General features: G+C 68.3%; 4 protein-coding genes across 4 annotated transcripts; 1 reads left to right on the top strand and 3 right to left on the bottom strand.

The window, feature by feature from the left end:
• Positions 1–1,297: 1,297 nt before the first annotated feature.
• On the top strand, positions 1,298–4,901 carry EMIHUDRAFT_221530 (hypothetical protein; the record flags this gene model as incomplete). The annotated part of the gene is made up of 14 exons (XM_005756466.1): positions 1,298–2,074; positions 2,152–2,244; positions 2,309–2,356; positions 2,425–2,517; positions 2,633–2,713; positions 2,891–2,961; positions 3,027–3,096; positions 3,193–3,251; positions 3,338–3,429; positions 3,465–3,648; positions 3,727–3,765; positions 3,834–3,945; positions 4,106–4,351; positions 4,422–4,901. The coding sequence occupies 14 exons, from the start codon at positions 1,298–1,300 to the stop codon at positions 4,899–4,901; spliced, it is 2,445 nt and encodes an 814-aa protein (XP_005756523.1).
• A 541-nt stretch (positions 4,902–5,442) lies between these two features.
• EMIHUDRAFT_360465 (hypothetical protein) lies at positions 5,443–7,327 on the bottom strand. The gene is made up of 6 exons (XM_005756467.1): positions 7,285–7,327; positions 6,570–7,194; positions 6,468–6,504; positions 6,331–6,393; positions 6,156–6,203; positions 5,443–5,801 (listed from the first exon to the last, which is right to left on the bottom strand). Exons 2-6 carry the CDS (start codon positions 7,149–7,151, stop codon positions 5,581–5,583), a joined length of 951 nt encoding a protein of 316 aa, XP_005756524.1. The 5' UTR covers positions 7,152–7,194; positions 7,285–7,327; the 3' UTR covers positions 5,443–5,580.
• Positions 7,328–11,337: 4,010 nt separating this feature from the next.
• On the bottom strand, positions 11,338–12,733 carry EMIHUDRAFT_221533 (hypothetical protein; the record flags this gene model as incomplete). Its single annotated transcript, XM_005756468.1, has 6 exons — positions 11,338–11,646; positions 11,708–11,968; positions 12,039–12,116; positions 12,197–12,383; positions 12,455–12,513; positions 12,587–12,733. 6 exons carry the CDS (start codon positions 12,731–12,733, stop codon positions 11,338–11,340), a joined length of 1,041 nt encoding a protein of 346 aa, XP_005756525.1.
• A 3,842-nt stretch (positions 12,734–16,575) lies between these two features.
• On the bottom strand, positions 16,576–20,198 carry EMIHUDRAFT_453979 (hypothetical protein; the record flags this gene model as incomplete). The annotated part of the gene is made up of 13 exons (XM_005756469.1): positions 16,576–16,674; positions 17,036–17,250; positions 17,330–17,390; positions 17,541–17,591; positions 17,669–17,765; positions 17,813–17,942; positions 18,074–18,121; positions 18,317–18,433; positions 18,510–18,632; positions 18,706–18,783; positions 19,056–19,106; positions 19,284–19,824; positions 20,071–20,198. The coding sequence occupies 12 exons, from the start codon at positions 20,196–20,198 to the stop codon at positions 17,077–17,079; spliced, it is 1,599 nt and encodes a 532-aa protein (XP_005756526.1). The 3' UTR covers positions 16,576–16,674; positions 17,036–17,076.
• Between the last annotated feature and the right edge of the window lie 5,421 nt (positions 20,199–25,619).

Raw genomic sequence — 25,619 nt, forward strand, 5'->3', positions numbered from 1 at the left:
GCGCCCAGACTCGGGCGTCCGGGCGCGCGGTGCGGCCTTCTCGACGGCGCGACGCGCCTTGAGGCCCTCGTACCGTTCCCGCAGCTCCTGAAGGCTGCCCTGAGGCGGCTCATCTCTCGCACTGTCCTGGAGCACGCTTCCAGCTATCCGCCGGAGGATGCCTGCGTGCTCGAGCTCAGCTCGGCGGCGCAGCTCCGCAAAGGAGGCCTCCAGCGCGAGCGCGGCGGACGCGCTAGCACTGAGGCGCGCAGGGTCGGCGGCGCTGCCGCCGCTCGGCGGCGGGCGGAGCCTCTCGGCTGCGCGAAGCTCTGCCCCGAGCAGCCGGCGCTCGATTCCGGATCGGCGCTGCGCCTCGTCCTGCTCCGCCCGCTGGAGCCAAATGGTTGCGGCCTGAGCGGAGATGTGGGCCTCGAGCGCGAGCTCGCGTGACCGCTGCTGACGGAGAGTTGCTGCGTGGGCCTCTCGGGACTCGGTCAGCGCCGCCTCGAGCGCAGCGTCGTCGGCAGGCGCACTCGTCAGCGCCCGGCGATAAGCGTCCTGCGACGCGTGCAGCGCCGCCGCAGCCTCCCGCCACCGAAGCTCCTCGAGCGAGGTCATTCGGCGGAGGAGAGAGGCACACAACGCACAGCTCCAAAGGGGCGCGAACGCGTAGAGAGAAATCTAAGCGGCCTTTCTTTTGGCGGGCAACACGAGACGGGGCGCAAGCGCGGGAAGGGTTGAGTGCTTGATGAATCAGTGCTTGATGCATCATGACAAAGGAGTTAATGCTATGGGAACGCGGAGAGAGAAAAATGTGGGGGCAGCCTTGTGAATCTCGAGACCTCGAGAGAACACCGTCCTCCCATCCCTCCCTTGGGTTGTCTGTTTTCTTTCTTTCTTTTTACCTCGAGAGAAGACCGCCCCGCAGGCCTCAGGGCGGGAAGGGTTGAGTGCTTGATGAATCAGTGCTTGATGAATCATAAAGAAAGAAAGAAAACACACAACCCAAGGGAGGGATGGGAGAACGGCACGCCGCCACCACACAGGGATTTTAAGGAGAGGAGTGTGATGCGCTAGCCGTCGCCCACCCTGGGGAGTCTGCCTCTTCGTATCTCTTTTCGCAGTCTCTCGCCGCTTCTCGCTGCAACCTTCATGCCACCTCGCCATCATGACAGGAGTAGGTCAAGCTTAGGATTCTTCTTCGTTGCTCCGATCACGCTGGTCGCCCGACGAGCGTCGCTCCCAGGTCCCCGTTCAGTCCACCATCTCTCCGACGCTGCTGCCTGTCCTCGCCGCCGCTGCACTCTTGCTTCCCAGGATGCAGGCCGACGCGGCGAGCCTGGACCCGATCACAAAGAAGCTGCTCGCCAGCCCCGGATTGGAGCTGTCGCCGGCCGAGTCGCGAGCCTGCCTCGTGCGCTGCATTGCGCACGGCGAGGCTGTCGCGAGTCGGGCCGCCGGCAAGCGGATCGTGGTTGTGCTGGGCAACACCGGCGCTGGAAAGTCGGCCTTCATCAACTATCTCCACGGCTGCAAGTTTCAGTACGAGGAGGAGGACAAGATGGTCGTGCGCGACGACTCCGAGCTGGAGGAGCTGATGCGCATCGGCCACACAAACAGGTCGGAGACCTTCTCTCCCCAGGTGGAGGATGCGACCGATAGCCTCGGGAGCGGCTTCGCGTACGCCGACTGCCCGGGCGTCCCTCGACAGCCGCCGGCCTCGAGATCGGCGAGGAGGACGCTCACCCGAGCCTGCCCGGAGGTAGGCTTTCTCGACAACCGCGGCTTCGAGATCAACGTCGCCAACGCGGCCAACGTCAGGCACACCGTCTGCGCGGCGTCGAGCGCGGTCGTGGTTGTCGTGGTCAACTATTACTCGCTGCGCGCCGACCGCGGCAAAGGCCTGCACGACCTGCTCCGGATCCTGCTCAGTCTGTTTGGCTCGGTCGAGCAGGTCGAGGCGCACGCGCCGTCGGTGCTGCTCGCAATCAGCCAGGCGCCAGTGACGCACCCGGAGACGGGCGCCGCCATGTCCATCGAGCGGTACATGCGCACCCTCCTCAGCCCCTCCGGCCTCGACACTGCGACCGGCGAGGTGCAGCACGCAAACTCCCAACTGGTCTCCTGCAATCTCAGTGCAATCTCCGGGCGAGCTCCGTGCAATCTCGGTAGGTGCTGCACGCCCTCTCCGGCCGCGTGTGCGTCTTCCACCTCCTCGGCCGCGGCGACTCCTCGTGGCTGACCCGCGACGCCCTCCTCGAGCGGGTGCCGAGAGACTCCCGCCGCCCCTCGGAGCGCGCGATGATTCCACCGTGCGTTGTGCTTCCAGGTGCGAGGCTTGCCGCCCATCGGCACACCGTCCTCGCTCTTCCAGTCGGTGATCGGCAGCGAGATCTGCGAGCGAGATCGCTCGAGATCGCCCACCCGATCCCATGCCCGAGGCAGGTGCTCGGCAGCGAGGACCGGGAGCGGCTCCGCGCGCTCATCGCCGCGCTGGGGAAAGACTTGCGCGAATGCCTCTCGCGCTGCGAGCTGAGAGTTCGGGGGCAGCTCGGGGCAACCTCGGCCGCCGGCTTCGGGGAGGCGACGCTGCTGGAGGCCGAAGCTGCTGCAGCTAGACCCGTCCGCGAGCCTTCTCGGAACCTTCCTCTAGGCGGCGCGGCTGGCGGCCGAGCTGCTCGAGCTGCGCGTGGTGGAGCACGGGTTCGTCTCGTCGCTCGTCGAGGGCGAGGCCGTGCTCGCCGCCTCCCCCCCTCTCTGAACCCTGTCGGAGCTCTGCTCCAGCCGCCGACTCGTGCCTCCTTAGGTGCTCGCCGCCGCCCGGGAGTCCGTCGCCTCGCAGGCGAAGTCCGTGGGCAGCACTGACGCTCGACGGCGTCGGCGAGTGAATTGGTGACTCGTTGATGGCCAGGTGGCACCGGTGGACGCCCTCTTCCTCGACGGCGGCTTGGACGGCGGCGACGACGCGGCTGACGGCGAGACGTTCGACGAGGACGCGTCCCAAGAGTTTTCCCCGAACCTTCTCAGACCCTTCCCGTAGGCGAGAGGCTCGAGGAGGCGCGTGGGGCGCTGCGCGGCGTGGGCGAGCTGCTGACCGCGTTCGCAGGCATCGACGTCGTGCGCGAGCCGCTGCAGGCGCGGGACATGCTTCGAGCTCTCACCTCGAGACCAACGAGCGCCGGATGACTTGCCTCGTGCGGGTTCCCTCTGCAGGCGCTGGTGGCGCAGGCGGAGGCGAGGCTCGCGAGTGCAGAGGAGCGGCGTGCCGAGGCGTGCGGCGGGCGGGGGGGATGGGGCGGCCATGTCCATGACACGTCCACACGAGTCGCCCGCGGCATGTCCCATAGGCGCGCGGCAGGCGGGAGATGGCGGCGGCGCTGCAGCAGACGCTCCGCACGGTGGGGGCGCACGCGCTTGGCGAGGAGTGCAACGTGGAGCCACCCAATCTCGGTGCATCTCGGGCACATCTCGATAAGTGCGGGTAGGCGAGGAGTACAACGTGGTTCGCGAGGTGCTCGCGCTCCCTCGCGCGGTAGCGGCGGCGAGGGAGGGGCAGGCGCGGCGGCAGCGCGCGCTCGAGAGGGCGCACGCGGAGCAGCTGGGCGCGCTGGGCGAGAGCGGGGTCGCGGTCCGGCGGAGGGAGGCCGAGGATAGGCACGCCGCAGAGAGGTGGAGGGGCCGGGTACGCCCCGCTTCGGCGCCGGAGGAGCCGTCGGTGAAGTTTCTTGGAGCGTTTCCTTGGTGTAGGCGCGAGGAGGTGCTCCGCTCCGCCGCTGCAGACGCGGCGTGGGAGGCGCACATCGCCGCGGCAGCGGACCGGCTCCGGCGAGGAGAGAGGAGGCGGCGCCGTGCAGGGAGGCAGGCGCGCTGAGGCTGGTCTCGCGTTTGGGCAACAGGCGGAGAGACGTGGACTTGCTGCAGCGCGAGGAGGGGAGGGCGGGCGGTTTTTGGGAAAAGGCGGGCCACGTCCGGCTAGACTTACAGACGTTTGCAAGACGAGCCGGCTAGAGACGCGTGCAGCCGGGCCGCAGCTGCCACTCCGCCCATAGATCCCCTCTCCGGCCGCTTTCCGCCGCCCCCTGACCCCCCCCCCCCCCGCTTCCCGCCCACCCCTGCCTACCCGCAGGTGGGCCAGGGCGGCCAGGCTTTGCGCGCGTCCGCGCCGCCCGCGTTTGTGGACCTGTCGAGGAAGGGGCTGACGCCGCGCGACCTCGACGTGGTTGCGACGCTTCTCCGCACCCTCCCACCGCTTGCGGACGTCCGGGCGCTGGCGCTGAGCGGCAACGGATTTGCCGACGCCGGCGCCTCTGCGCTCGCCGACGCGGGGGCACATGGCGCGTTGGCGGCTCTCGAGCGGCTCTTCCTCGACAACGTGGGGCTGGCGGACGGCGCGTGGCGCGCCGCCGCCGCTCTGCAGGCCCCCTCTTTCGGAATTTTCTCAGGCCCTTCCTACAGGCGGGCTGGCCGAGCTGGCCGCCGCTCTGGCCGGTGGAGCGATGCCGCGGATCCACTTTGTCGACCTGACGCGAAACGGCATCGGGGACGGCGGCGTGGCGGCGCTGGCGGACGCGATCCGAGGCGGAGCACTGCCGCAGCTGCAGACCCTCTACCTATACAACAACCGGGTTGGCAGCGCCGGGCTCGCCGCGCTGGTGGATGCTCTCTGCGCCTCCGGTTGCAGGCTCGAGAAGCTGTACGTGGACAACAACCAGGTCGGAGAGGCGGGCGTGGCGGCGCTCGTGAGGGCGGTCGAGGGCGGGCACTTGCGGTCGCTCCGGTCGCTCCACCTCTCGGGCAATCCGGCGCCTGCGGACTTGGTGCAGGCTGCCGTGCAGGCTGTCGAGGGCCAGGCGGCCGGCGACGCCCCGCGCAAGCGCCCGGCGCCGCAGACGCGTGATATAGAGGCGCCCCCGGTGGACTAAGCGTCGTGCTCTTGGTACACGCGGGTCTCTTGCGCGCGAAAACCGCAGTAGGTTTTTGTCTTCTCTTCTGTCCAGGGTGGGGAGAGGAGAAGAGCCCAGGGAGGGGGGAGGAGAAGAGCCCAAGACGGCCTCCCTCTCCCTCCCCTCCCACCGGGCCTCCCTCTCCCTCTCCTCCCACCGGGCCTCCCTCTCCCCCTCCTACCGCCAAGCACCGACAGTCTCGAGGGGCCAGCCGCTGGAAGGGGCAAGCCAGGGGCACGAGGGCTTCAACCACGCAGCTACCATACCAAGGGAACGCGACCCACACAAAGCACCAAAGTTAGGCATACCCCCCGGCGCAGTGTCCCCCGCTATGTGTCGCCGTTTGTCGGGGCACGCTATCCTGTGTAGTCAGGGCAAGTGGGGGCGGGGTGGACAGCCCAGGCCAGATGCCCTGGGATCTCTCTGCCCAGTCCGGGGGTGCGTCGAACCTTCCATCACCCTGTCGGAAGCGGCGTGCCGGTGGAGGCACGTCCGGGTTTTGGAAGTAAAGATATATTACTTTTTGTCTTCTCTTCTCGTGTGCGGACTGTGGACATGCGCCGAGGCTCTCTGGTCTCTCTCCCCGCAGACCGCGCCGCCCTGACGGAGAGCTGTCGCAGCCAGCGCTGGCTGTGCCTGCCCGCTGCCGCGCAAGCCGTCAGTCCCTCTTTGTGCCCCCTCCCAGCCGCGGGATGTCATCGGCAATGGCGTAGAGAAAAGTGCCGGCGATGGCGATGGCGCACCCGACCGCCTTTGGCCGGTCCATCTGCTCGCCAAACGCGACGGCGGAGCCGACGATGACGACGGCGCGCTTCGCCGTGTTGGCGACCGAATGGCCGACGCCGGAGAGATGCCGCAGCGCTCGCGTCGAGACCTCGTCGTAGGGGCAGGGGGTGGGGTGCAGCCGAGGTGCAGCCGAAGTGCTGGCCGAGGTGTGGCCGAAGTGTGGCCGAGGTGCAGCCGAGGTGTGGCCGGGGTGTGGCCGAGGTGCAGCCGAGGTGTGGCCGAGGTGCAGCCGAGGTGTGGCCGGGGTGTGGCCGGGGTGTGGCCGGGGTGTGGCCGAGGTGTGGCCGGGGTGTGGCCGGGGTGTGGCCGGGGTGTGGCCGGGGTGTGGCCGGGGTGTGGCCGGGGTGTGGCCGGGGTGTGGCCGGGGTGTGGCCGGGGTGTGGCCGGGGTGTGGCCGGGGTGTGGCCGGGGTGTGGCCGGGGTGTGGCCGGGGTGTGGGCGCCTCGTTGTAGAGGTAGAAGAGGAGCCCCGAGAGCACGGCGTTGAAGCGCAAGCCTAGGAGCAGGAGCAGACAGCCGAAGAGTCCGGTGAGAGGGCTGGGGCCACAACGCCTGGGCTCAGTCACTGTTGAAGCCCCGAGTGCCTGACACTGCGTGTGTACTTAGCATCTAGGGCCGCGGGCCGCCGCCCTCCCCCCCGTCCGCGCGCCACAGCGCGACAAACTCGCTCCGCCTCTCGTACTCGCCTAGCGGACACGTCCGGGACGCGTCGAGCGGACGGGTGCCACAGTGCTCTCGCCGCGCTCCTTCTCGTGCTCTCCCGTGGCGAAGATCGCGGGCAGCAGGAGCAGGGCGGCCTGGAAACAGGGTGTGAAATCAACGCGACAAGGCCGTGAAGAGCGGGTGGGAGAAGGGCGGCGGCCCAGAGCGTCGTCACGCCGTACGCGTTCCCCTCGCCGCCGAGCGCCGACTGCAGCTCTCCCGCCATCACGCGCTTGTTCTCGCAGCCGCGGAAGGCGGCCGCGAGGTTGGCGAGGCTGACGGCGGCGAACGAGGCGAGTGTGTAGTCGAGTTCGGTGGCAGAGGCGATGGCGATGCCTCCGATCACCGGCACGAGGCACAAGAGCTTGCGCCACGAGACGCCGTTGCGATAGACGCCGTAGCCGACGGCCGCGGCGAAGGCCGGCTCGCCCGCCTTGACGATTTGCGAGAAGGAGAGGCTGCCGGCGAGGTTGGCGTATATCGCGCTGCCGTGCGCGACGGCGGTGACGAGTCCGAGCGGGAGCAGCCGCAGCGCCTGGCTGGCAGAGAGGGCCGGGCGCTGTCGCAGGCCCAGCACCCAGAGCGACACCACCCAACCGGAACCGATGACGAGCTGCAGCGACGCGAGCGTGAATGCAAAGGCCGCGCCACCGCTCGCGATTCCCGCTGCCTTGTTGAAGATGTTGAAGTAGTAGTTGCCGACGTACCACAGCAGCAAGTAGACGACCACCGCGGCCTCCATGCGTGCTTTTGAAATCGAGTCGATGTGCTGCGCAACAACGAGCGGCCTTTACGAGCGGCAAGCGCAAACACCAGGCGCGCAAAGGGAAGAAAAAGAAATGCCGTCGCGGAGACGACCGCGAGGTGGCATGAAGGTTGCAGCGAGAATTGGAGAGGGACTGCGAAGAGAGATAGGAAGAGGCAGACGCCCAAGGTGGGCGACGGCTAGCAACACACCTTCCTTAAAGAAAGAAAACTTTTACATACATACAACCCAACGAGCTCTCACCACAACGCTGCAGCCCCGGTACAAGCACGCACATTTGGACAGGGTAGTTGCCCCGGTCCCACATGGAGCCCTTCTTGCTTGGCACGACACAGTCCCAATGGTACAGATCCTGCGCGCCATCAGCAGTCGTGCGCGGCCTGGTGACAAACCCCTAAAGCGGCAACGTGGGTGTCGTGGAGCCACGGGCTCGTCGGCGCCGGCGGGCGAGCGTCTGTCGCGCGTGTGGGTGGTCGCGTCGCCAGCGCTTGCGTTCCTCCTGCAGGCGTCCGCGCGCGATGTCTGACATATGGCCACAGGCTGTTCCTCTTCGCCGCATCTCTCTCCCAGTGTGGGCACAATAAGAAGAATTTTACCCGAGAAGACGCCCTCGCAGGCCAAGCGAGTACGTCTCATGTGGGGTCGGAGTCGTTGTCGTCTGGTCCGCTGTGGCTCCTACCCGCTATTAAAGTCTCAGCATCCCCTGAGCTCACCTCGTGCTGCCTCCTGTAAACACTTTCACCTTTTTTGCCGCGTCACGGAAGTTGTCTGCTAGTGGGATTTTTTGGAGGTGGAGGTGGAGGGGGAGATTTTGTGGAGGTGGAGGGGGAGATTTTTGGGGAGATTTTTGCGACCGGGTGGGAGATTTTTGCGACCGGGTGGAGCGCTGGGATTTCTTTTTTTTGGCGCAGCGTGCGTCGAGCTCGGTGATGCCCATGGCGGTGTACGGCATGTTTTGGGAGAGGAGCATCTTCGCGACGAGCCGCTGCCACTTGCGAGGGCGGGCAAAGGAGGCGTTGTCGATGGAGAGCATGACGTCGAGCTCGGCGATGCGGCGCTGCAGCGTAGCCTAGGATGGGCGGGCGGCGGCGTGGGCATAGCCTAGGAGGGGTGGGTGGCGGCGGCGTGGGCGTAGCCTGGGAGGGGCGGGTGACGGCGGCGTGGGCAGAGGCGAGGGCGAGCGAGGGCAGAGGATGTGAGGGCGTCTCAGGGGCGGGGGCGGCGGCATGGGCGGCGGCGGCGGCGGCGAGGGCGAGAGCGAGGGCGGCGGCGAGGGCGGCGGAGGGGCGGGAGGAGGCGGCGAGGGCGGCGGAGGGGCGGGAAGAGGCGGTGTGGGCGGCGGCGGTGAGGGCGAGAGCGAGGGCGGAGGAGGCGAGGGCGGCGGAGGGGCGGGAGGCGGCGTGTGGGTGGTGGAGGCGAGGGCTAGAGTGAAGGCGGAGGAGGTGAGGGTGGCGGTGCGTGACGGAAAGCGAGGCGCGCACGACCTGGCGGCGAAGGGCGCGCTTGAGCAGAAAGTCCATCATGGCCTGTGAGCGAATGAAGCCCTGCTCGCGCAGCCCGCTGCGCATTTCCATGCTCGCGAGCGGCACCTTGTCGCACCAGTCTAGCAGCGCGCGCAGACGCGCGTACGAGGGCGCCGCTTTCTGCGAGCCGATCCGCAGCAAGTGCACGAGAGGAATGATCGAGAGGGAAAGCCGATAGCCCCGGTCACGCTTCTGTGCTCTGCGTGACGGTCGCGGCGGCGCCGCGCTCGCCTCCGCCGGCGCCGGCGACGGCGAGGGTGCCGGGGACGGCGTCGGCGTCTCTGCCCTCGCCGCCGATGGCCCGCCGCCGGCAAGAATCCCGCTGGCCGAGTGGGTGCTCGGCCTCTCGACCGAACAAGCCGCCTCCATTGCCGACGAGGTGGCGACGAGTCAGCTGCGCCTCCCGCCCTCGGACGGGTACGAGCTCACGCGCCTCGGCGGGCCGGATCCGTACCACCTCGACCCCAAGCTCATACCGGCGGAGCGCCTGCTGCTCCTCCTCGAGGCGCTGCCGCTGCTCAGGGGCGACACCGCGGGGAGCAAGAGGACGCTGACGCAGAGCGCAAGCACCGCGCCGAGGCGGTTGGTGTCCGTCGCCGCCGCCCTGGCTGCCCACGCAGGCGGGTATCGCTGCGGCACGCCCGATCCGCAGTGCAGTCCCGCCGCTGGGGTGGACTGGGCGGCCGCCCTGGCCGCTTTTGATGGCGATCGGGAGCTCCCGCAGCACTGGAAGCTGCGGCCGCACCGGGAGAGGCTGGAGGGGCCGAGGCTCGCGTCGACGCACTGCTCTGGCGCCACGTACATGGGCGGCCCAAAGGCGGAGCCGCGGCCGCCGCTGGGCACACCCGCCGCCGTCGCCGCCGCCACCGCCGACGCCGACGCCGACGCCGACAGCAAGGCGCAGCCGCTGCCGACGCCGACCAGCGAGGAGTACACGGTCGGGTGCGTGCTCGAGGCGTGCGAGGAAGCGCTCCACAGCCTCGAGTCGGCGGCGGTGAACTTCCTCTCGCCGGTGGCGCATGAGCCCCGCGGACGCCCACGTCGCCGCGAACACTACCCTCGACGAGAGCACCGCCACCGGCGCCGCCCGCGCCGCCGCCACGGAGCAGGCGGTCCTCAAGCTGCACTTCGACCTGAACGACTTTGCGGGCCACAACCCGCTTGTGAAGGGCCAGGCGAGTATGACCTCCGTCTTCGCCGACTCCCTCTCCGACCCACACGGCGGCACCGTTCTCCTCCTCTCTGGCGAGAACGGCAAGACGGGCAAGAAGGTGGACTACCCGCTCGACGCTGACGGAGGCGTGGTCGCGAGCAGCAAGGCCGCCACCGGCGAGGGCCGCGCCAGCCGGCTCGTCGTCAACCCGTACGAGGGCGGCGGCTCCTACTTCCGCGCTTTCCTCGGGCCTGGCGGCATCCTTCACGGAGGCCTCCCCCTCGCGGCGCGGAAAAAGGGACTTCTTCTCGAGTCTTGCGTGTCATCCATGCGCTGGGGCCATGCTAATCTTCTCTGTATCGTTCCAAGTTTAACGGATGCTTGCAGAGCAAGTCCGCTGTAGATCAGTGCCCCCCTTGCCTATATCTCCCCCCTGCGGTGCTTGCCCCAGTGGCTTGTGGCTCACGGCTCGGCCCACTACGGCCCACCATCAGCCGCACTCGCCCCACCCCGTTCCTCCCGACCTCGCCTCGCCGCCCCCCACCCCGCCGCCGCCCGCACCCCTCCTCAAGACCTCCTCGCGCCGCCGCCGCCGTCGCCGTCGGCAAAGCATGCACCTCCACTCACGCCCAGCACGCTCCCTCCAGCGTCGCCGCCGCCGCGCCCGCCGCCGCCAGCCCGCGCCGCTTCTCTCGTCCTAGGCTCGAGGCTGGCTGCGCTGGGGACTACGGCCTCGCAACACGCCTCTCGCCGCCCGTCTGACGCCGCACTCAAGCAGGCGGGGTGGCACTGCCAGCGCCGCCGCTGGCTGCGAGGCTGTGCAGCCGGGTTGTGCTCTCACAGCCCGTTTGGGTGCCACGCAGAGCGCCGCCCGGCATAGAGCAGGCGCAATGGGGTGCCAGCCACCCTCGCCGTCTGAGGAGCCGGGCATGGCGCGCATCGCCGCGGTGGCGATGGAGGGCGTCTCGCTGGCAATCACGGCCTCGCGGTCCTCCTCCTGCGGTACTCCTCCTCCACTCGATGGGACTCAAGAGAAGGGGTGCAAGCGGCGCCGGCGCAAGCGGCGCAGGCGGCTCGGAGCAGCTGCCGCTCGCGGAGCAGCCTTCCGAGCGCTGCTTGCGGGTACACACGGGCTATGAGCGTGTCTCGCCACCGCAGACCTCAAGATGAGGCCCACCACCTCTCGAAGCTGCGTCCTAGGTCGGCCGAAAGCCCTCCCGGCCCATGGAGAGCGGTGCGAAACGCCGGCGAGAGGGGGAGAGAGTAAACACGGTTGTGTACGTATGTGTGTGGAGTGTCGTACACATCACTCTCGCGTCGTGTAACAGCCAACACAGGTGGCGGCACAACGGGCATCCAAGAGAGAACTCCGCGTGACAAGAAGACGACCAGATGTGCGCGCGCCTCGCTCCACATACACGTAGTCTTCTGGGTCGCCGAGGCTCCAGACCACCCGCAAGAACAAGCGTCTACACACATCTCCGACTCACACATTCACCCGGCTCTGGGCGCCCACATTCGCCTCCCGGTGCGCCGCCGCCTTGCGCAGGAGCGTCTCGACCGCCGGCGGCAGCGCCACGCCGAGCAGGACGCCCTCGAGGGTGAACTGGCTCATGATGAGCGCCGCCTTCGCAGCGGGCGCCGCGTTGGCGAACGGCGTGCCGACGAGCTGCTCCGCGAGCCGCACCTCGTCAGCCATCGCCACAAAAAGCAGCTGGTCGACGAGCCGGCCGCTGAGCACGAGGCACAGCAGCGGGAAGCGCAGCGCGCGCCACAACAAGGCGCTGCCGAGCTCCTACCACAAGAGGCGGCCACCGTGGCTTTTGTGTTGCTGTCGCACCACAAGTCCCACCGACGAGCGCCTCCCAGCAGAGCCAGCAGATGAGAAAGGCTGCTAGCGTCGGCTCGATGTACGTGACGGCGGCGATGGTGTTGACCGTCTCAGGATAGGGCGGAGAGAGCATGCCCGCCTCATCGGGAGGACCAAAGTGCTCCGCGAACCACGACTGGACATGCTCCACGCAAAGCGCCGTCAGGCCCAACTGCAGCTTGCGGAAGGGATAGCCGCCGGCGAGCATGAGGATCGTCCCCTCCTCCGCGTGCAGCATCGACGACACCTTGGCGCAGGGACCGGCAAAAGGTGTAGAGTCGAATGGCTCGATTCGAGAGGGTTCTGGCGCGGCCCACCAGCGAGACGGCAAAGGTTGCCGCGGCGAGAGCGAGAATCATTGGCAGGCACATGCCCGACCATACTAGGCCGAACTTCTTGTCTGTCACGTAGCCCGCCGACATGGGGAGGCGAATCAGCATCTCCTACTTTTCGATGATGGTGCTGGGAGCGACACGTGCGGCGCTGTGGGTCGCCCTGGCTGCTGCGCCTGGCTCATGATCCCCATCAGAAGCACAAACACGTGGCGCTTCGAGAGGCTCCAGCCGGGACGGCAGCGCCGCAGCGCCCGGTCGAGCCACAGCAGACCCACGAGCAACATGCCGTCCCGCAGATAGTACCGAGACTCCGGGTCGTCCCAGCAGCTGTCAGGCGCCGCGAGGCGCGAGGTGTGAATGAGCCGCGAGCGGGGCGGGAATGCGAAAACGAGGCGCACCAGCCATAGTGTGGAACCCCGGCTCCCAGCATGCGAATGTGGATGTTCTCTGCGAGCGCCTGCGGCATGCAGCGAGGGCCACTCATCGTCGGCTGCTCCATTGTGGAGGCGCGTAAGCGAGCGCGCGCGCACTGCCACGAGGAAGAGGTAGAGGACCAACGTCGCCTTCCCGGCACAAGGCACATCACTCCATCCAACGATAGCTGGCGGTGCGATTTGCTCCAGCCACGATTCACTCACAACAGGAGAGGCGCAGATCGCACCAGATTTGGTCTGCATTGCAGACCCTCGAATCGCACCGCACTAGCGTCCGTCTGTCACCCTGCGCGCGTCTCGCATCCATCCGAGCCGCGACGGAACAATTGCGCGCGTCCCATCGGGGCGGTGCCCAGCAGCCGTGAACGGAGTTACCTGTGATCTGAGTCAGTTCGCCATGCCAGTACGCCCAACCCATGTGCATGCACAGCGACGAATTCATCGCCGACATGCCAAGTTCACTCCCCATCCTCCCCATGCATGCACAACACCCCCGCCCTAGCTAGGATCGATCGATGCCCCCTCCCTCCCTCCGCCAAAAACCTGAATCAAAGCCGACGCCTCGAGCATTCCGCGGTCCGCCGCCGCCATGCCCGACGCACACAGCCGCTTCTGGAAGCGAATCCGCCGGACGCGAGCCCTGGCCGCCCGTGGCGCTGTGGGAGGAGGATCGCCGCTTGGTTGGGGCCCTCTCGCCACCATCAATCATCTCCTTGTCCCTACCCGCTGCCTTTCGGGTTGACGGTAAACGAGCGTGCCCAAAAGAAATGCGGCGGGGCTCACTTACTTACTCACGATTTGGGGGGGAAGCACCATCCGCGCATCGGCTTTTTAGTCAGAGCTCATCAGTACATCACTATCAGCCCGCGAGGCTTGCGTGCCGTGACCTGCGTGCGGAAAAAAGGTCGAGCGTTTTGTCACAGGCACGAGGCACGTGGCAGGCGCGTTGCTGGAAACGGTGCAGCACGAGGGCAAATTTTAGACTTCTACTGTCGAAACACTTCGACTGTCGATGACTATAAAGTAGTAGAGCCGCGTAGGGATCCTAGGAGAGGGCGAGAGCAGAGGTGTGTTTCGAGATTCGACACCGAGTGAGGAAATTTGAAATACAGTGCTGATTAGGGAAACAGTCTGTGATTACTGTGAAAGGCTTCTGACATCTGAGTTGCACATTGCAGCGATTTCACACCTCGCGCCGCTTCCGACTAGCGACTTCCGATGCGCGATGGGCGATGCGCCCAGCCGCCTCGACGCTCAATCAGAGAGTACTCTCCTCGCTACTTTATCCCGGTTCCACCGCGGCACCGCGCTCTGCGCCCGATGCAGTGCGGTGTGCGTCCGTGCCGTTGTCCATTGACCATTGACAACAACCCAACCCGCCCACAGGCACAGCCACGCACACAGACAGCTGCAGGTCATGCAAAACGGGCCCTGAGTGTTAGCGAAACGCGTACACCGGCCCGGCGGGCTCCCGACCGGAGCCCGTCCGGAGGCCACAAACGGACACTCTACCGACATTTGCACCCCTAGACAACTCACCCCTACTAGCATACGGTGTCGGCCCGACCACCCTGCGGCCCCAGCTACCAGCTGGCGCCGCTCGGCCCGGCTGGAGGCGCCTGGGGAGTCCAAAATCGCGGAGCCGGCGACGTCCTCCGGCCAGCAGCCGGATCGGGCGTCCGACCCGCCCCCTCGGCGACCCGATATGGTCTCCCCGACCCCCGAGGCTTGGCGCACCGCGGGAGGGGGGCAGCCCAGCCACCCTGCACCGCCCAGGCCGCCCTCTGCGAGCCCAGGCGCGCCGTCGAGAGTGCCGACGCGATGTCGACGATTTTGGCCTGCGAGACGGGGGCGAGGAGTGGTGTGAGGGCGCCATGTGCCCGGGCGACGGGCTAAGGGGCCGCTACACGGGCCGCAGAGCTTACCAGCGCCGGCGCGGTGGCGCTGGTAGCGATGGTGCTGCTTGTGGCCGCCTTTGGCAGTACCTGACCGAGGCTGACTCGCGACGGCGACGGGGCGGCGAGCCGGGTGGCGAGGTGCGCGGGGAGGAAGGAGGGGACGCGCCGCGAGAGGCGGGGAGGGGCGCTCTCACGTCTGGCTGGCCCGCCCCGACCCCCACGGGGTCGGGATGGTCGATGATGCTGCTCTAGGCGGTCGTCCCGGGTCGCCAGACCGGTCCTGCGGCGGAGTCGGAGGGTGAGGGGCAAGGCCAAGGGGCACGCCGTGCGGCGGAGGGGACGCGCATCGCGCAGCTCGCAGCAGCCCGAGAGGGCCCGAGCCCGGCCAGGGAGTTACCCACCGCTCGGGCCGAAGAGACAGCGTCGCTGGAGCTCGCCCCGCGGCCATTTTGTACGCCCGATGCACGCCTGGCCCGGGAGGCCGAGGGGGGAGGGGAGGTCAGAGAGACGCGGCGGGCCGGGGAGAGAAGGGACGCGCGCGCCTTCGAGTACGCACTCGCGGTGCCGGCTGGCTCGCAGGGGCCGCCAGCGCCGCTACGGAGGCGCTGCCCGCCGGGAAGGTGCTCGGGAGGGGCGCTGGTTGCGCCCCGGCGGCGCCTGCGGCCGGAGGGACGTGGGCTTCGGCGTGGCGAGCAGCGCGGGCGAGAGAGGGACGGCGCGCGGCTCCCAAACGAGCCGCACGGGCTTCGTCTGGGCCGCCGAGGCCACCACCTTGGTCGCGGCGGCGGGCGTGAAGGCGAGGTGGGCCGAGGCAAGCGTCAGACGTGCCGCCTTGCGCCCCTGAGGAGGGACGAGTGCGTGGGGTGCCACGGGCGGGGGGGGAGCGGTGAGAGGAGAGCGGTGGGCACCCCCACGAGGGGCTGCGCCGCCTGCCCCCCCGAGCCCGCCACTGACGCTGTGGGGGCGGCACGATCGAGCGCGCTGGTCGGGCGGGCCGTCCGAGTCGCCCGAGCGGTGCTCTGCCGGCCGGCGGACGCGCGCGAGGGTGTGGCCCGAGAGGGCTCAAAATACGGAACCGGTACCCGGCCGTCCCGGACGCCTGGCACGCGGAGCGATGGCCCGGCCGTCCTGGGCGTGGCTGGAGCGAAGGGGGGAGAGCTCAGGAGGGCGACGGGGCAGGGAAGGGGGCGGTGATGGCGGTGCGGCGGGGTCTAATCGGCGGCGTGGAGAGAGGAGGTGCCAAAAGGCGACTATAAAGAGGCCTCTACTGGTGATATAGTGCGCCATGACGGCGGAGAGATCTCTCCCGCCGCCCCGCGGGCCGCCTCGAGGGGCCGTGCAGCCCACGCCCTCAGGCGCCGCTGTCGCGGGCAGAAGCGCAGCCGGGAAGGTGTCTCGGCCGCATCTAGAGGGAGCCAACCCGGTCGGGTAGGGGAGGCAAGCGCGAGCGGGTGGAGGGCAGTCTCGACCCACCTACGGCGTTGTGCTGTTGGAGGATATGTGGGCGACCTTCCTTTGCATCAGGAGCGTCGCCGCGCGCCGCCGTCGCCCGCCGTGTGCTTCTTTGCCGGTGAGCGCGCGGCGACACCTATCGTCAGAGGGGGGGAGGGTGAAGCGCGAGCGTTTCGTCGACCTAGGAGCCGCGGCAAGCGGCATGTAGCCCACTGATAGCCCCGACCCAGGCCTCGTAGCTTCAGATCCCGAGCGCCGGGTCGAGATAGCCGTCGCGAGACCAGGATTCAGGGTCGCGGGCGGTCAGCAGTCCGAGTCGAGTCGAGCGCCTAAATCAACGTACCTAATTATTAGCAGGTACCTAAAAATTAGCTTGTTATTAGCTTGACTCGCGTTATTAGAGCCTAATAAGCACCTAATACGCGCTGTTATTAGCCTAATGAGCACTGTTATTAGCCTAATAATTAGCTTGTTATTAGCTACTCGCGTTATTAGGTACCTGCTAATAATTAGGTACGTTATTTATTAGGCTAATAGTTTGATAGTGTGGGCTCGATGCCGGGCGAGCGCAGCGCCCTCCAGTTGGAGCGGCTCGGGCGAGCGAGGCGGTGGCGCTATGGGCGTTTAGAGGGGCGCCCATCGCTTCTCGCAACTCCGCAACGCTGACTTTGGCACATCGACGATACACCGGTCACCGCTCGCTTATTTCTGAGATTTATTTTGCATGACCTGGGTGCCACATATAGATACACACACCTCTAGAGGCTGCCGGGCCCAGAGCCGCAGCCCTAGACCCAGCCAATTATTACACTCAGGACGCCACAGTGCCGGTGCGCGGTGCATACTGTACTCTGTAGCTAGCTCTCGCGCGCTCGCCTCGCTTTTGCTGCCCACGACGCCACCCTTCACGCGGGACGCGGCGTCCGCCGCGCGGTGGGCACCCTCGTCATGAATCGCCAGTCCTCAATCCCCTTGCTTGCCCCCGCGTACGTCCCGTGACATTTGGCCCATATGTGTGTGACATTTTGCAACTGGTACTGTGACATTTCAACCGCAAATGGGACCCGGATGGGACCGGAACGAATATTGGGACCCGGGTCCCACTGGGACCCAGGCGCTCTCCTGCCGCTGGCGTGCTCCGCCGACCCCGACCGTCGGCGCTGCACGTGAGGCATAGCTACCCCAACGCCCTGCGAGCTCACACCAACCCGCAAACGTGCAGCTAGCTAATCAGTCTTAGCCCTGCGCTCCCTCTGCGAGGGCCGCCAGGGCCGCCAGATCGGCGGGCGGGGCCCAGCCACGCCGCCTCGCCGCGCCGCCGTCAGCGGGGAGCTCCCCGACGGCCTCGCTCCAGCCGATGCTCGCGGGGAGCGAGTTGCCGTCGAGCACGATGCCGTCCCGGTCGAAGACCTGTTCACGCACGGGCGGGGTGTGAAAAGAGGCGCTGGCTGCTTCCAGCACGCCTGGGTCTCAGCTCGAGGAGGCGAACCTTCTTCCAGTCCGACCCGAGGATGGCGATCTTGGCGGCCGAGAGGGGGTGCATCATGTGCCTGGTGGTTGTGGAGCCATCAAGATCGGGGAATCAGGGAGACGGATCCATCGGTGCAGACTTAGGGGTGTCTGCTCGAGCACGACGTGGAGTACGGCGGTCAGTACACGCACTTCCGCATCTCACTTCCGCATCTAGGGTTGCGTGTTGCCGCGTCACGTTCCACGCCGCGCGCACGATGAGAGGGCCGTTGATGATGTACCTATATGGACAGGTCTCGGACATGTCCCGGGCGTGAGTCTCTCGTCTCCGAGGGGACGATGCCGAGAGATGATGCACGTCTTGTGCATCGTCTCCGGGTAGTGTCCGGACAGCACCTCCGCCGTCTTCTTCATCAGCACGCGAAACTCTTTGCCGAGGTGGTCCGAGTTGAGGCCTACGCGGGCACATGTCTCGGACAAGTCACGGACGCGTCCTGGACACGTCCTCGGTCAGGCTGGTCAGAGTCGAGGCCTTGGCAGTCGATCACGACCACCGTCTTGTACGTCCGCTTGCCCAGCGCGCCGCAGTTTGCGATGTTGCACGCGCGCTTCGCCTCGGCGGCGTAGGTGACCTGAGAGAGGCGGGAGGTGGGGAGGCGGGCGGGGTAGGGAAGGGCGCCTTCGAGGCCGATGGGGGAGCGGCCTCAAGTCTGAGCTGAGCCGTCAGGTCTGGAGCCGCCCCCCTCCCCCCCCCTGCGCGCGCCTGCTTGATGATTGCGTCGAGCTCGAAACTCTTGAAGAGCTTCGACACCTCGCGGGAGAGAGGCAGAGGAGGTGTGGGGAAAGGAGGGGGGATGTGTGTGTGTGTGGGGGGGGTGCGGGGCGAAGTGTACAAGTGCGTTCAAGAGACTAGTGGCCACTTTGAGCCGGTCGAGATGACATGCCCGAGACACAGCCGAGGTGCAACCGAGATACAGCCGAGGTGCAGCCGTACAGCCCCTCTCACCTTGAGCCGGCCGAGCCGCATCAGCTCGACGATGTGCCCCTGCTGGTCTCGCCCGACCGGCCCGCTCTGGTAGAGCTGCTCGAAGAGCGGGCGGTCCGCGGGAGGGGAGTCGAGCACCTACGAGGACGGCTCCCAGGCGAAGGGTCCGGGAAAGTTCCCTGCGAGGTGGCCAGCGGAGGGAGGAGTCGGGCACGGAGTCGGCGGCCGCACGCCCGCGCCACTCGAGAGCCTCAGAGAGCTCGACGTAGACCGTCTCTGCCCAGTCCTTGCGGTACGCGTACCCGCGCAGGAAGCAGACGAGCAGGTCGAGCGGCACCTGTTCACAGAGACGGGTGTGAAGAGAGGCGCTCTTCACAGAGCCAGACGAGCACAGGTCGAGAGCGGCGCACCGCATCGAAGCGAGCGGCGCCGAGCCAGCGGCGGACGGCGGCGAGGGTCTGGAGCTCTGGGTCGGAGAAGGGGAGCCACTCTTCGCGCGGGACGAAGCCCTTGACCTGCGCCGGAGGGGAGGGCGGGGGCGGGAGATAGAGAAGGCGCGGTGGCGGGAGGGGCAAGGGCATGGGGGGGCGCCGCCTCGTCTGACTCACTGACCGGCGTGGCAGAAGGAGCGCACGAGAGAGGAGCGGCACCGCGCGGGGGCGTGGCGGGCCAGTGGGGTTGGGGCCAGGGCTGGGGGCTGGGGAGAAGGCGCCTTCTCCTCGGGGAGGAGGTCGGCTCGCTTCGGCGGCGGAGCGAGCACGGCTTGCTCGCACTTCTGCTCGCACTTCTGCTCGCGCTTCTGCTCGCGCTTCTGCTCGCCGCCCCTAGCGCCGCTCCCGCCGCAGGCTGTCGGGTGCGCCGTGGAGCTCAGGCCGGGCGCCTCCTCCTCCGGCTGCGGCTCCGCCCCCGCCTCCTCTAGGACCGCCTCCTGCAGCTCCGCCTCCTGCAGCTCCACCTCCTGCTCTGCGGCGACGGCGTCGTCCGGCACAGCCGCCTTGGCATCGCCGAGGGTCGTCTCGCCGGCGGCGCTGGCCTCGGGCTCGTCCGCGAGGATAACCTCGCCGCGGAGTGCCTCCGCGTCCGAGCGGCCGCCCGCTGTGGGTGACTCGTCGCCTTCGGAGACTGTCGGCTGCGTCGTAGAGACTGTCGGCTGCGTCCCCCCCCCCGCCTCCTCCGCGTCCGCGTCCGCAGCTGCTCCGCGCCCAGGTTTCCGCCAGGAGGGGACTGACAGTCGCAGCTGGCTTGCGCTGGCTGGCAAGCGCAGCCGCGGCATTGCACGGCGCACACTCCTGCGCTTCTCGCCGTTGATGCTGCCGTCAAAACTCGAGATGTCAGAGATGTCGGACGACGCCCCAGAGATGATGGATGTCGAGCGAGCCGAGTGCGGCGTGCCGGGGAGCTTCGCGGAGGCGCAGGAAGACGGCTGGCGCGCCAGCACTCGCAGCGTGGGCGGCGTCGCACCATTCGACATTCTTCGCGCTCTTGGGCCGACGGCCTGCTTGGGAGGAACGATGCAACGCTGAGGCGCTCTTCATGCACAGACCGTAAGGGAAGCTCTTTCACCTGTCCTGCTTCCAGAGCGACTGATCCATTCAAATTAAAGCAAAATTAGTTCTTCGGGGCGGAAGGTGAAGAAAAACACGCGGGATGTCTGTGGGCCCGAGAGCGATATGCCATGTCCGCCTTGCGTTTGTTTCATAACATCGAAGGCTAAGCTCAGAAAAACAAAGAAGAATCGCCGATCGAGGCGGGAAAGAGGTCACGATCTCTGTGACCTTGGTTTGTTGGTCGCAGCCCGTGCGGCCGCGTGATCGATCGGCTCATTGGCGGACGGCCTGCTGATGAGAGAGAGCGTGACCTCCGGCCGCGCCTCGCCGCGCGAGCCAACGAGCAGCGGCGCCATGACCCCCGAGGGCACCTGGTCCGCCGGCCAGCTCATGCCGGACCTTATCCCAGACTCAGGGGCGGCGGTCGGGCACATTGTCAAGGCGGGGTCGTGGGCGTGGCGGACGCTACGTTCCGCGACGGTCGAGCTCCAGGAGCTCGTGGACGGGGTTCTGGACGACCTCGAGGGACTTGGCGTCGATGCGCTCCACCCGCCCGCTTCGCGAGGCGCGGATGACTCTGATCCCTCTGAGCGGGGGATGAGCTCCAGCGACTCGTGCGCGAGTGAGGCGCTCGGGTACGGAGGCGAGAGCACGGACATGAGCGCGGACGAGGAGGAGAGCTCCGGGGCGGCAGACGGCGGCGACCTCTGCTTACGCGCCCCCTCGCCTGTCGAAAGCGTGCTCACTGGCTTGCCCTCGCCCGTGCTGACTGGCCTGCTCCTGCCGCTGCCGCCTCAGCCAGTCTCGCTGAGGCGCGTCGAGAGCGAGGCCTTCGAGCTGGTCAACTTTGAGGACTGTGTCGAGGTCGGATGGGGCGAGGAGGACGGACCGTGATGGCGAGGCAGGGCACCGTCGGAGAGGGGACGCCTCTCTCGCCCATACAGTTATATGCCCGCCAGCCGCCGAGCTCCTTTGCGTTTTCGCCGCCGTCGCGGCCGCGCCACTGCACGTACGTGCTACACCTCTTGTCCCACGAGGCGAGCCGCACAACCTAGCATGGGGAGGGTGTGCGAGTGGGAGATGCCTGTGTTTTGGGGTGGGTGTCGCATTTGTTTGAGGGAGCAGGGTCCACACGCGACACACACACCATAGACCTGGAGACCACAGCGCGGCGCGCACAAGGAACTTCGCGCGCACTCAGTACCGCTGTCTATGTGGGTCAGGAGTATATGTAGGAACCGACACCGGATGCAACCCCCGGGAGCGGGACGACTCTTCTCTCTCGCATGCACGTACCGCGTACACCTCTGCCTCTGTGTGTGAAGCGATTAACGTAATCGAGCCCGCAGCGGCGCGCCCCATCCCTTCGAGTTGGACGCGCGCGGAAGCTTCAGAGGCCAGTCCAAGTACCGAGAGCGTCAATCGGGCGGCGAGCGGATTGAGGCGGAAAAGACTTGCGACCGCAGCGCCTCCTGCGGCGGGGGCGCAGTGGCGCGAGCGAGGAGAGCAAAATCGCACGCGACCTGAAAGAGCGGACACGGTTTGGGCCGGTCAGGGGCTCGGCACGAGAGGGGAGAGTCCCCAGCTGCTAGTCCCGCGCTTCACCGCTCGAAAGGCGAGTGCATCGTCGACCGCCGCGAGAGCCGCGGCGTGAAAGTCGTCTGCACTCGGAGGGGCGGCCGAAGTGGCGGTGAGAAAGGCGTGCTCCGCGGAGAGGGCGGCGCGCCTAGTCTCGGACGAGATCTCGTGTGATCTCGAGTGAGCTCGCGCGCAGCTCGGCCCCGCGGAGCGACGGCGGCGCGCAGGACTGCGTCGCCCGCCTCTGCGCCGCAGCAGGAGAGGAGAGCGCGCATAGCGTCGGCGACGCGAGGAAGCATCTCGTGCGCGGCGTGCGATGCGAGGGCGACGAGGAGGCCGCCGAGCAGCGCGCGCGCAGGGCCGGCCTCCGAGGCGAGGAGGCGTGGCCGCAACTCGTCCGACTCGGCGAGCCTTGCCGCCAGCGCCGCCGCCGCGCGGACGAGATCGCGCGACGGCTGCCGGAGGGCGCGCGCACAGAGGGCGAGGGCCGAGTCGAGGAGGGGCGGCGGCAACGCCTCGCTGCAAAAGAGCGCCGCGCGGTAAAGGAGCTCGAGGAAGGCGACGCAGACGTCGGCGAGGGGCGCCGCGGCATCTTGAGACGCGAGCGCAGCGGCCAGGTTGGGCACGGCAAATCCGGCAGCGCGGTCGAGGGCGGCGGAGAGGAGCGGCGTCGCCGCCTCCTCGGGCCCAAACCGCTCGACGGCCGCCGCCAAGGTCTGCAACGCGCAGACGGCGCCGTCCGAAGCGAGGGCGAGGGCGTGGGCGAGGTTGTGGGCGGCGAGGCCGGCGAGGATCGCGTCGAGGAGCTGAGACAGCCACGGCAGGAGGGGGGCGGCACCGCCCGCGCGCATCGCGAGGACGAAAAAGTCGCAGAGTGCGCGAAAGGAGGCGGCCGAGCGGGCGGACGGGGCGGCGAGTGGCTGGAGGACAGGCCAGGCGGCGCCTGAGGGAGGAAACCATCTGGAGTGCTGGTGGAGTGTGCTGTGGGTCTCCGAGGCCGAAGGGCGGCTCGCACCGAGCAGCAGCACCATCGGGTGCGCCTGGCCGCCTCCCGGCTGAGGGAGGGGAGGGGAGCTGTCCAAGTGGCGAGCGACGCTGCGCAGCCTGGCGAGGGCGGCCGCGATCGCGGCACCGGCCGCCGCGATCGACTCGGCGTCGTCGGCGGCGGCGAGCGTCGCCCCGAGCGCCGGCAGGGAGGCGAGGATTGGCGACGCGATCGCGTCGAGCGCGGCGGCGATCGAGGCGGGCGGGAGGAGCACCACGAGTCGCATGCAAGCCGAGCGCGCCGTCTCGGCCGCCTCGCCGTCCGAAGCGAGAGGCTCCTGAGGGACGTGTCGTGGGCTTGTCGTGGACGTGTCGTGGACGTGTCCAAAGCGCCGCCCGAGGCGAACGGCTCCTGCTCGAGAGCGGCGAGCAGGGGAGGGAGGAGCTGCTGCAGCGTCGCGTCGGTGCCGAGCCGCCACGCGCAGCCGCCGTAGCAACAAATGGCGCTGAAGGCGCTCGCGGCGTGGCGGCCAACGCTCGGGTCGCCGAGCGAGCGGAGGACGGCTTGCACGCACCCCTGCAGCGCCTGCGCCCGCTCGGCTGGGGCGAGCCACGGCGCAAAAGCCGCGATGCAGCGCAGAGCGGCGGCGCGCAAGTACGGCGGAGCCCCATCCCCTACTCCACACGCCGCGGAGAGGGCAGCCTCGACAGACGGAGCGAGCGCGCGCTGCTCCGCAGTGTCGGCAAACGCGTCCGACGTCTCGGCGGCGCGAGCCGCTCGTGCCGCCGCCTCGCCGCCGTTTCCGCCGCCACCGTTCCCGCCGCTCCCCGAATCGGACGCCGCTCGCAAGTTCCCGCCCGCTGAGACGAGTCTCCGGCGGGTGGGGCGCCGCCCCTGAGGCAGCAGCGCGGGAGCGGCGCACTCGGACAAGTGCAGCGCCGCCTCGAGCCGCCGCCAGCCGCCGCCGCCAGCAGCCACAGCGGCGCCCTCCCTCGCCTCCGCCGCCAGCAGCTGCGCCACCGGCAACGCGCCGACGCCGCCGAGCAGCGACTGCCACAACTCCTGCACGCAGCTGCGCCGGTAGCGCCAAAAGTCATCCTCCTCGACCTGCTCACTCACCGTTGCGGTTGATGAGGAACCAACTGCTGACCCGCCCCAACGGCGAACTCCTCGACCTGCTCCGACGCCCAAACGAGCCGGCCGCCGCCCTCGCCGCCCTCGCCGCAGTCGTTTGGCAGGGCGTTGCGCGCGAGCAGCGTGCGCGCGAGGACGGACCACGCGCCGTGCGCCGCCGGGGCGTCCGCCGTCAGCCTGAGGAGCACCGCAGGAGGAGCACCGCTTGCGTCACGGCACGAGTGAGACGCCCTTTGCTTGTGCGGAGGGGAGGGAAGGGGCGAGGGAACCCGCTCAGCGCCGCCCACGCGCAGCACTGCGCCTCGAGGTGCTGGTACTGCGTGTCAAGCTCAGCCTGACACAAACAAAAAGCGGCGCGTGAGCGGCACGATGCGACTTCCAGCAGGTGCCGACTCGCACGGCCGGCCTCTGCGCTGCTCAGCAGCAGCAGCGCGCGCAGCGGGCCGTAGCATTCGCTGCCGCCACCCTCGCCTGCGCCGCTCACTCCGTGGCCGGCGCCGCCCGCCGCGGACAGAGCGACAGCATCCTCGGGCGAGGCGGCGACGGCGGCGGCGAGCGTGCGCGCGAGGGGGAGCGCGGCGGCGACGGCGCCGGAGGCGTCGGCGGCAGAGGCGGCGGCGCTCGAGGCGGCGGCGGCGGTGGCGGCGTGCGGAAGGGCGAGTGAGGCGAGGTCGCTCAGCGAGGTGAGGAGCGAGCGGCTGAGCTCGGTGGCGGAAGCCGAGGGCGGGAAGGCAGCCACCTCGAGGGCGCCGCACAGAGCCTCGGCCGCCGCCTCGGCCGGCCACTCCTCCGCCTGCGCGTCCCTGTCGCCGCCATGAGGCCGCAGCGCGAGGGCGAGCGGACGGACCAGGGCGCCGAGGTCGGTGAGGTCTGCCCCGAGCGGCTGCCACGCAGCGGCGCACGCGGCGACGGAGAGGGGCGCCGCAGCCTGCGGAGTGGGAAAGGCCGTGGTGGAGGCGTTGCGAGTGGCAGGTGGCGAGGAGGGACGGGAGGAGCGAGGCGAGTGGCGAGTGGCGACGGGTGAGAGGCGAGTGGCGAGGAACTCATCTACGAGCCAGTCGCCTCTGTGTCGACCAGCGAGGTGAGCAGCGCGAGCACCGCCGGCAGCGAGGTGCGGAGCCGCTCGGGAGGCCACGCAAGAGGAAGGGAGCCGAGTAGCTCGACGCGCTGCGCGGGAGGGAGCGCCGCAAAGGCGGGCAGCGCGGGAAGACCCTCCGGCCCGGCGAGGGCTCGGCTCGCCAGGTGGGCCGCGGCGACGGTGAGCTGGGCCCGAAGGGTGCGGGCTGTGCCAGAGAGCGCTTCGAGGCAGCGGGAGAGGAGAGCGAGCGCGTCGACGCTGGCGAGCGACGAGGCATCGCGCCGCGCCTTGAGGTGCAGCATCGCTCCACTGGCAAGACGGCACTCGGGATGTACAGACCCAAGAAGCTGCAACGCTCCACTCCACGCCTCCTCGGAGCGCGAGAAGTGCTGCAGGAACCGGTCACACTCGGCGGCACGCGACGGCTCGCGGTGCATGGCGAGCACCGCGGCTTCCACGTTCTGCAGCTGCACGGGCAGCATGGCCACAGTCGGCACGCATAGTGAGGACGCGCGACAACGTTCCGGCTCCTACCCGGATAGTCATCACTGACTCGCGCCAAAACGCCCTACCTACCCTACCTATCCCCAGGCCGCGCAGCGAAGCGAAAAAAGATGAAAATAGGGGGTACCTACCTATTGCAGGGCCCTTTTGGGCCAAACAAGACCAACCTACCTACCAGCTACCTATCTGGGAGGGGCCAGCCAGTGGGAACAGACCCCCTATCCGGGTAGGAGCCGGAACCCAGCCGCCTCACGGCTCGAAAAGAAGAAATTCCGACGGGCAAACGGCCATGTGGCTTCGAAGTAAACGCGCGCGCCGAACCCCGAGGTGACACTCTAACCTTGCACACGCCGCCCCCTCTCCACCAGGAATGCGGGGATGTCCTTCGGGATGGATGGGTGCTTCATCTTCCGCTCCGCCTCCTCTGCCTCCTCCTCCCTCCGCCGTCTGCGCTCCGCCTGCCGCCTCTCGATCTCGCTTCCAAACAGGCTCATCATG

This window comes from Emiliania huxleyi (assembly GCF_000372725.1).
Source record: "Emiliania huxleyi CCMP1516 unplaced genomic scaffold EMIHUscaffold_97, whole genome shotgun sequence".
NCBI lineage: Eukaryota > Haptophyta > Isochrysidales > Noelaerhabdaceae > Emiliania > Emiliania huxleyi.

Coding starts and splice junctions, on each gene's coding strand:
- EMIHUDRAFT_360465 (XM_005756467.1), bottom strand. CDS start 7,151: ATGGAGGCCGCGGTGGTCGTCTACTTGCTGCTGTGGTACGTCGGCAAC. Junction 6,394..6,467: donor GCCCGCGATCTTCGCCACGG/GAGAGCACGAGA, acceptor CGTGTCCGCTAG/GCGAGTACGAGAGGCGGAGC. Junction 6,204..6,330: donor GGACGGGGGGGAGGGCGGCG/GCCCGCGGCCCT, acceptor TCCTGCTCCTAG/GCTTGCGCTTCAACGCCGTG.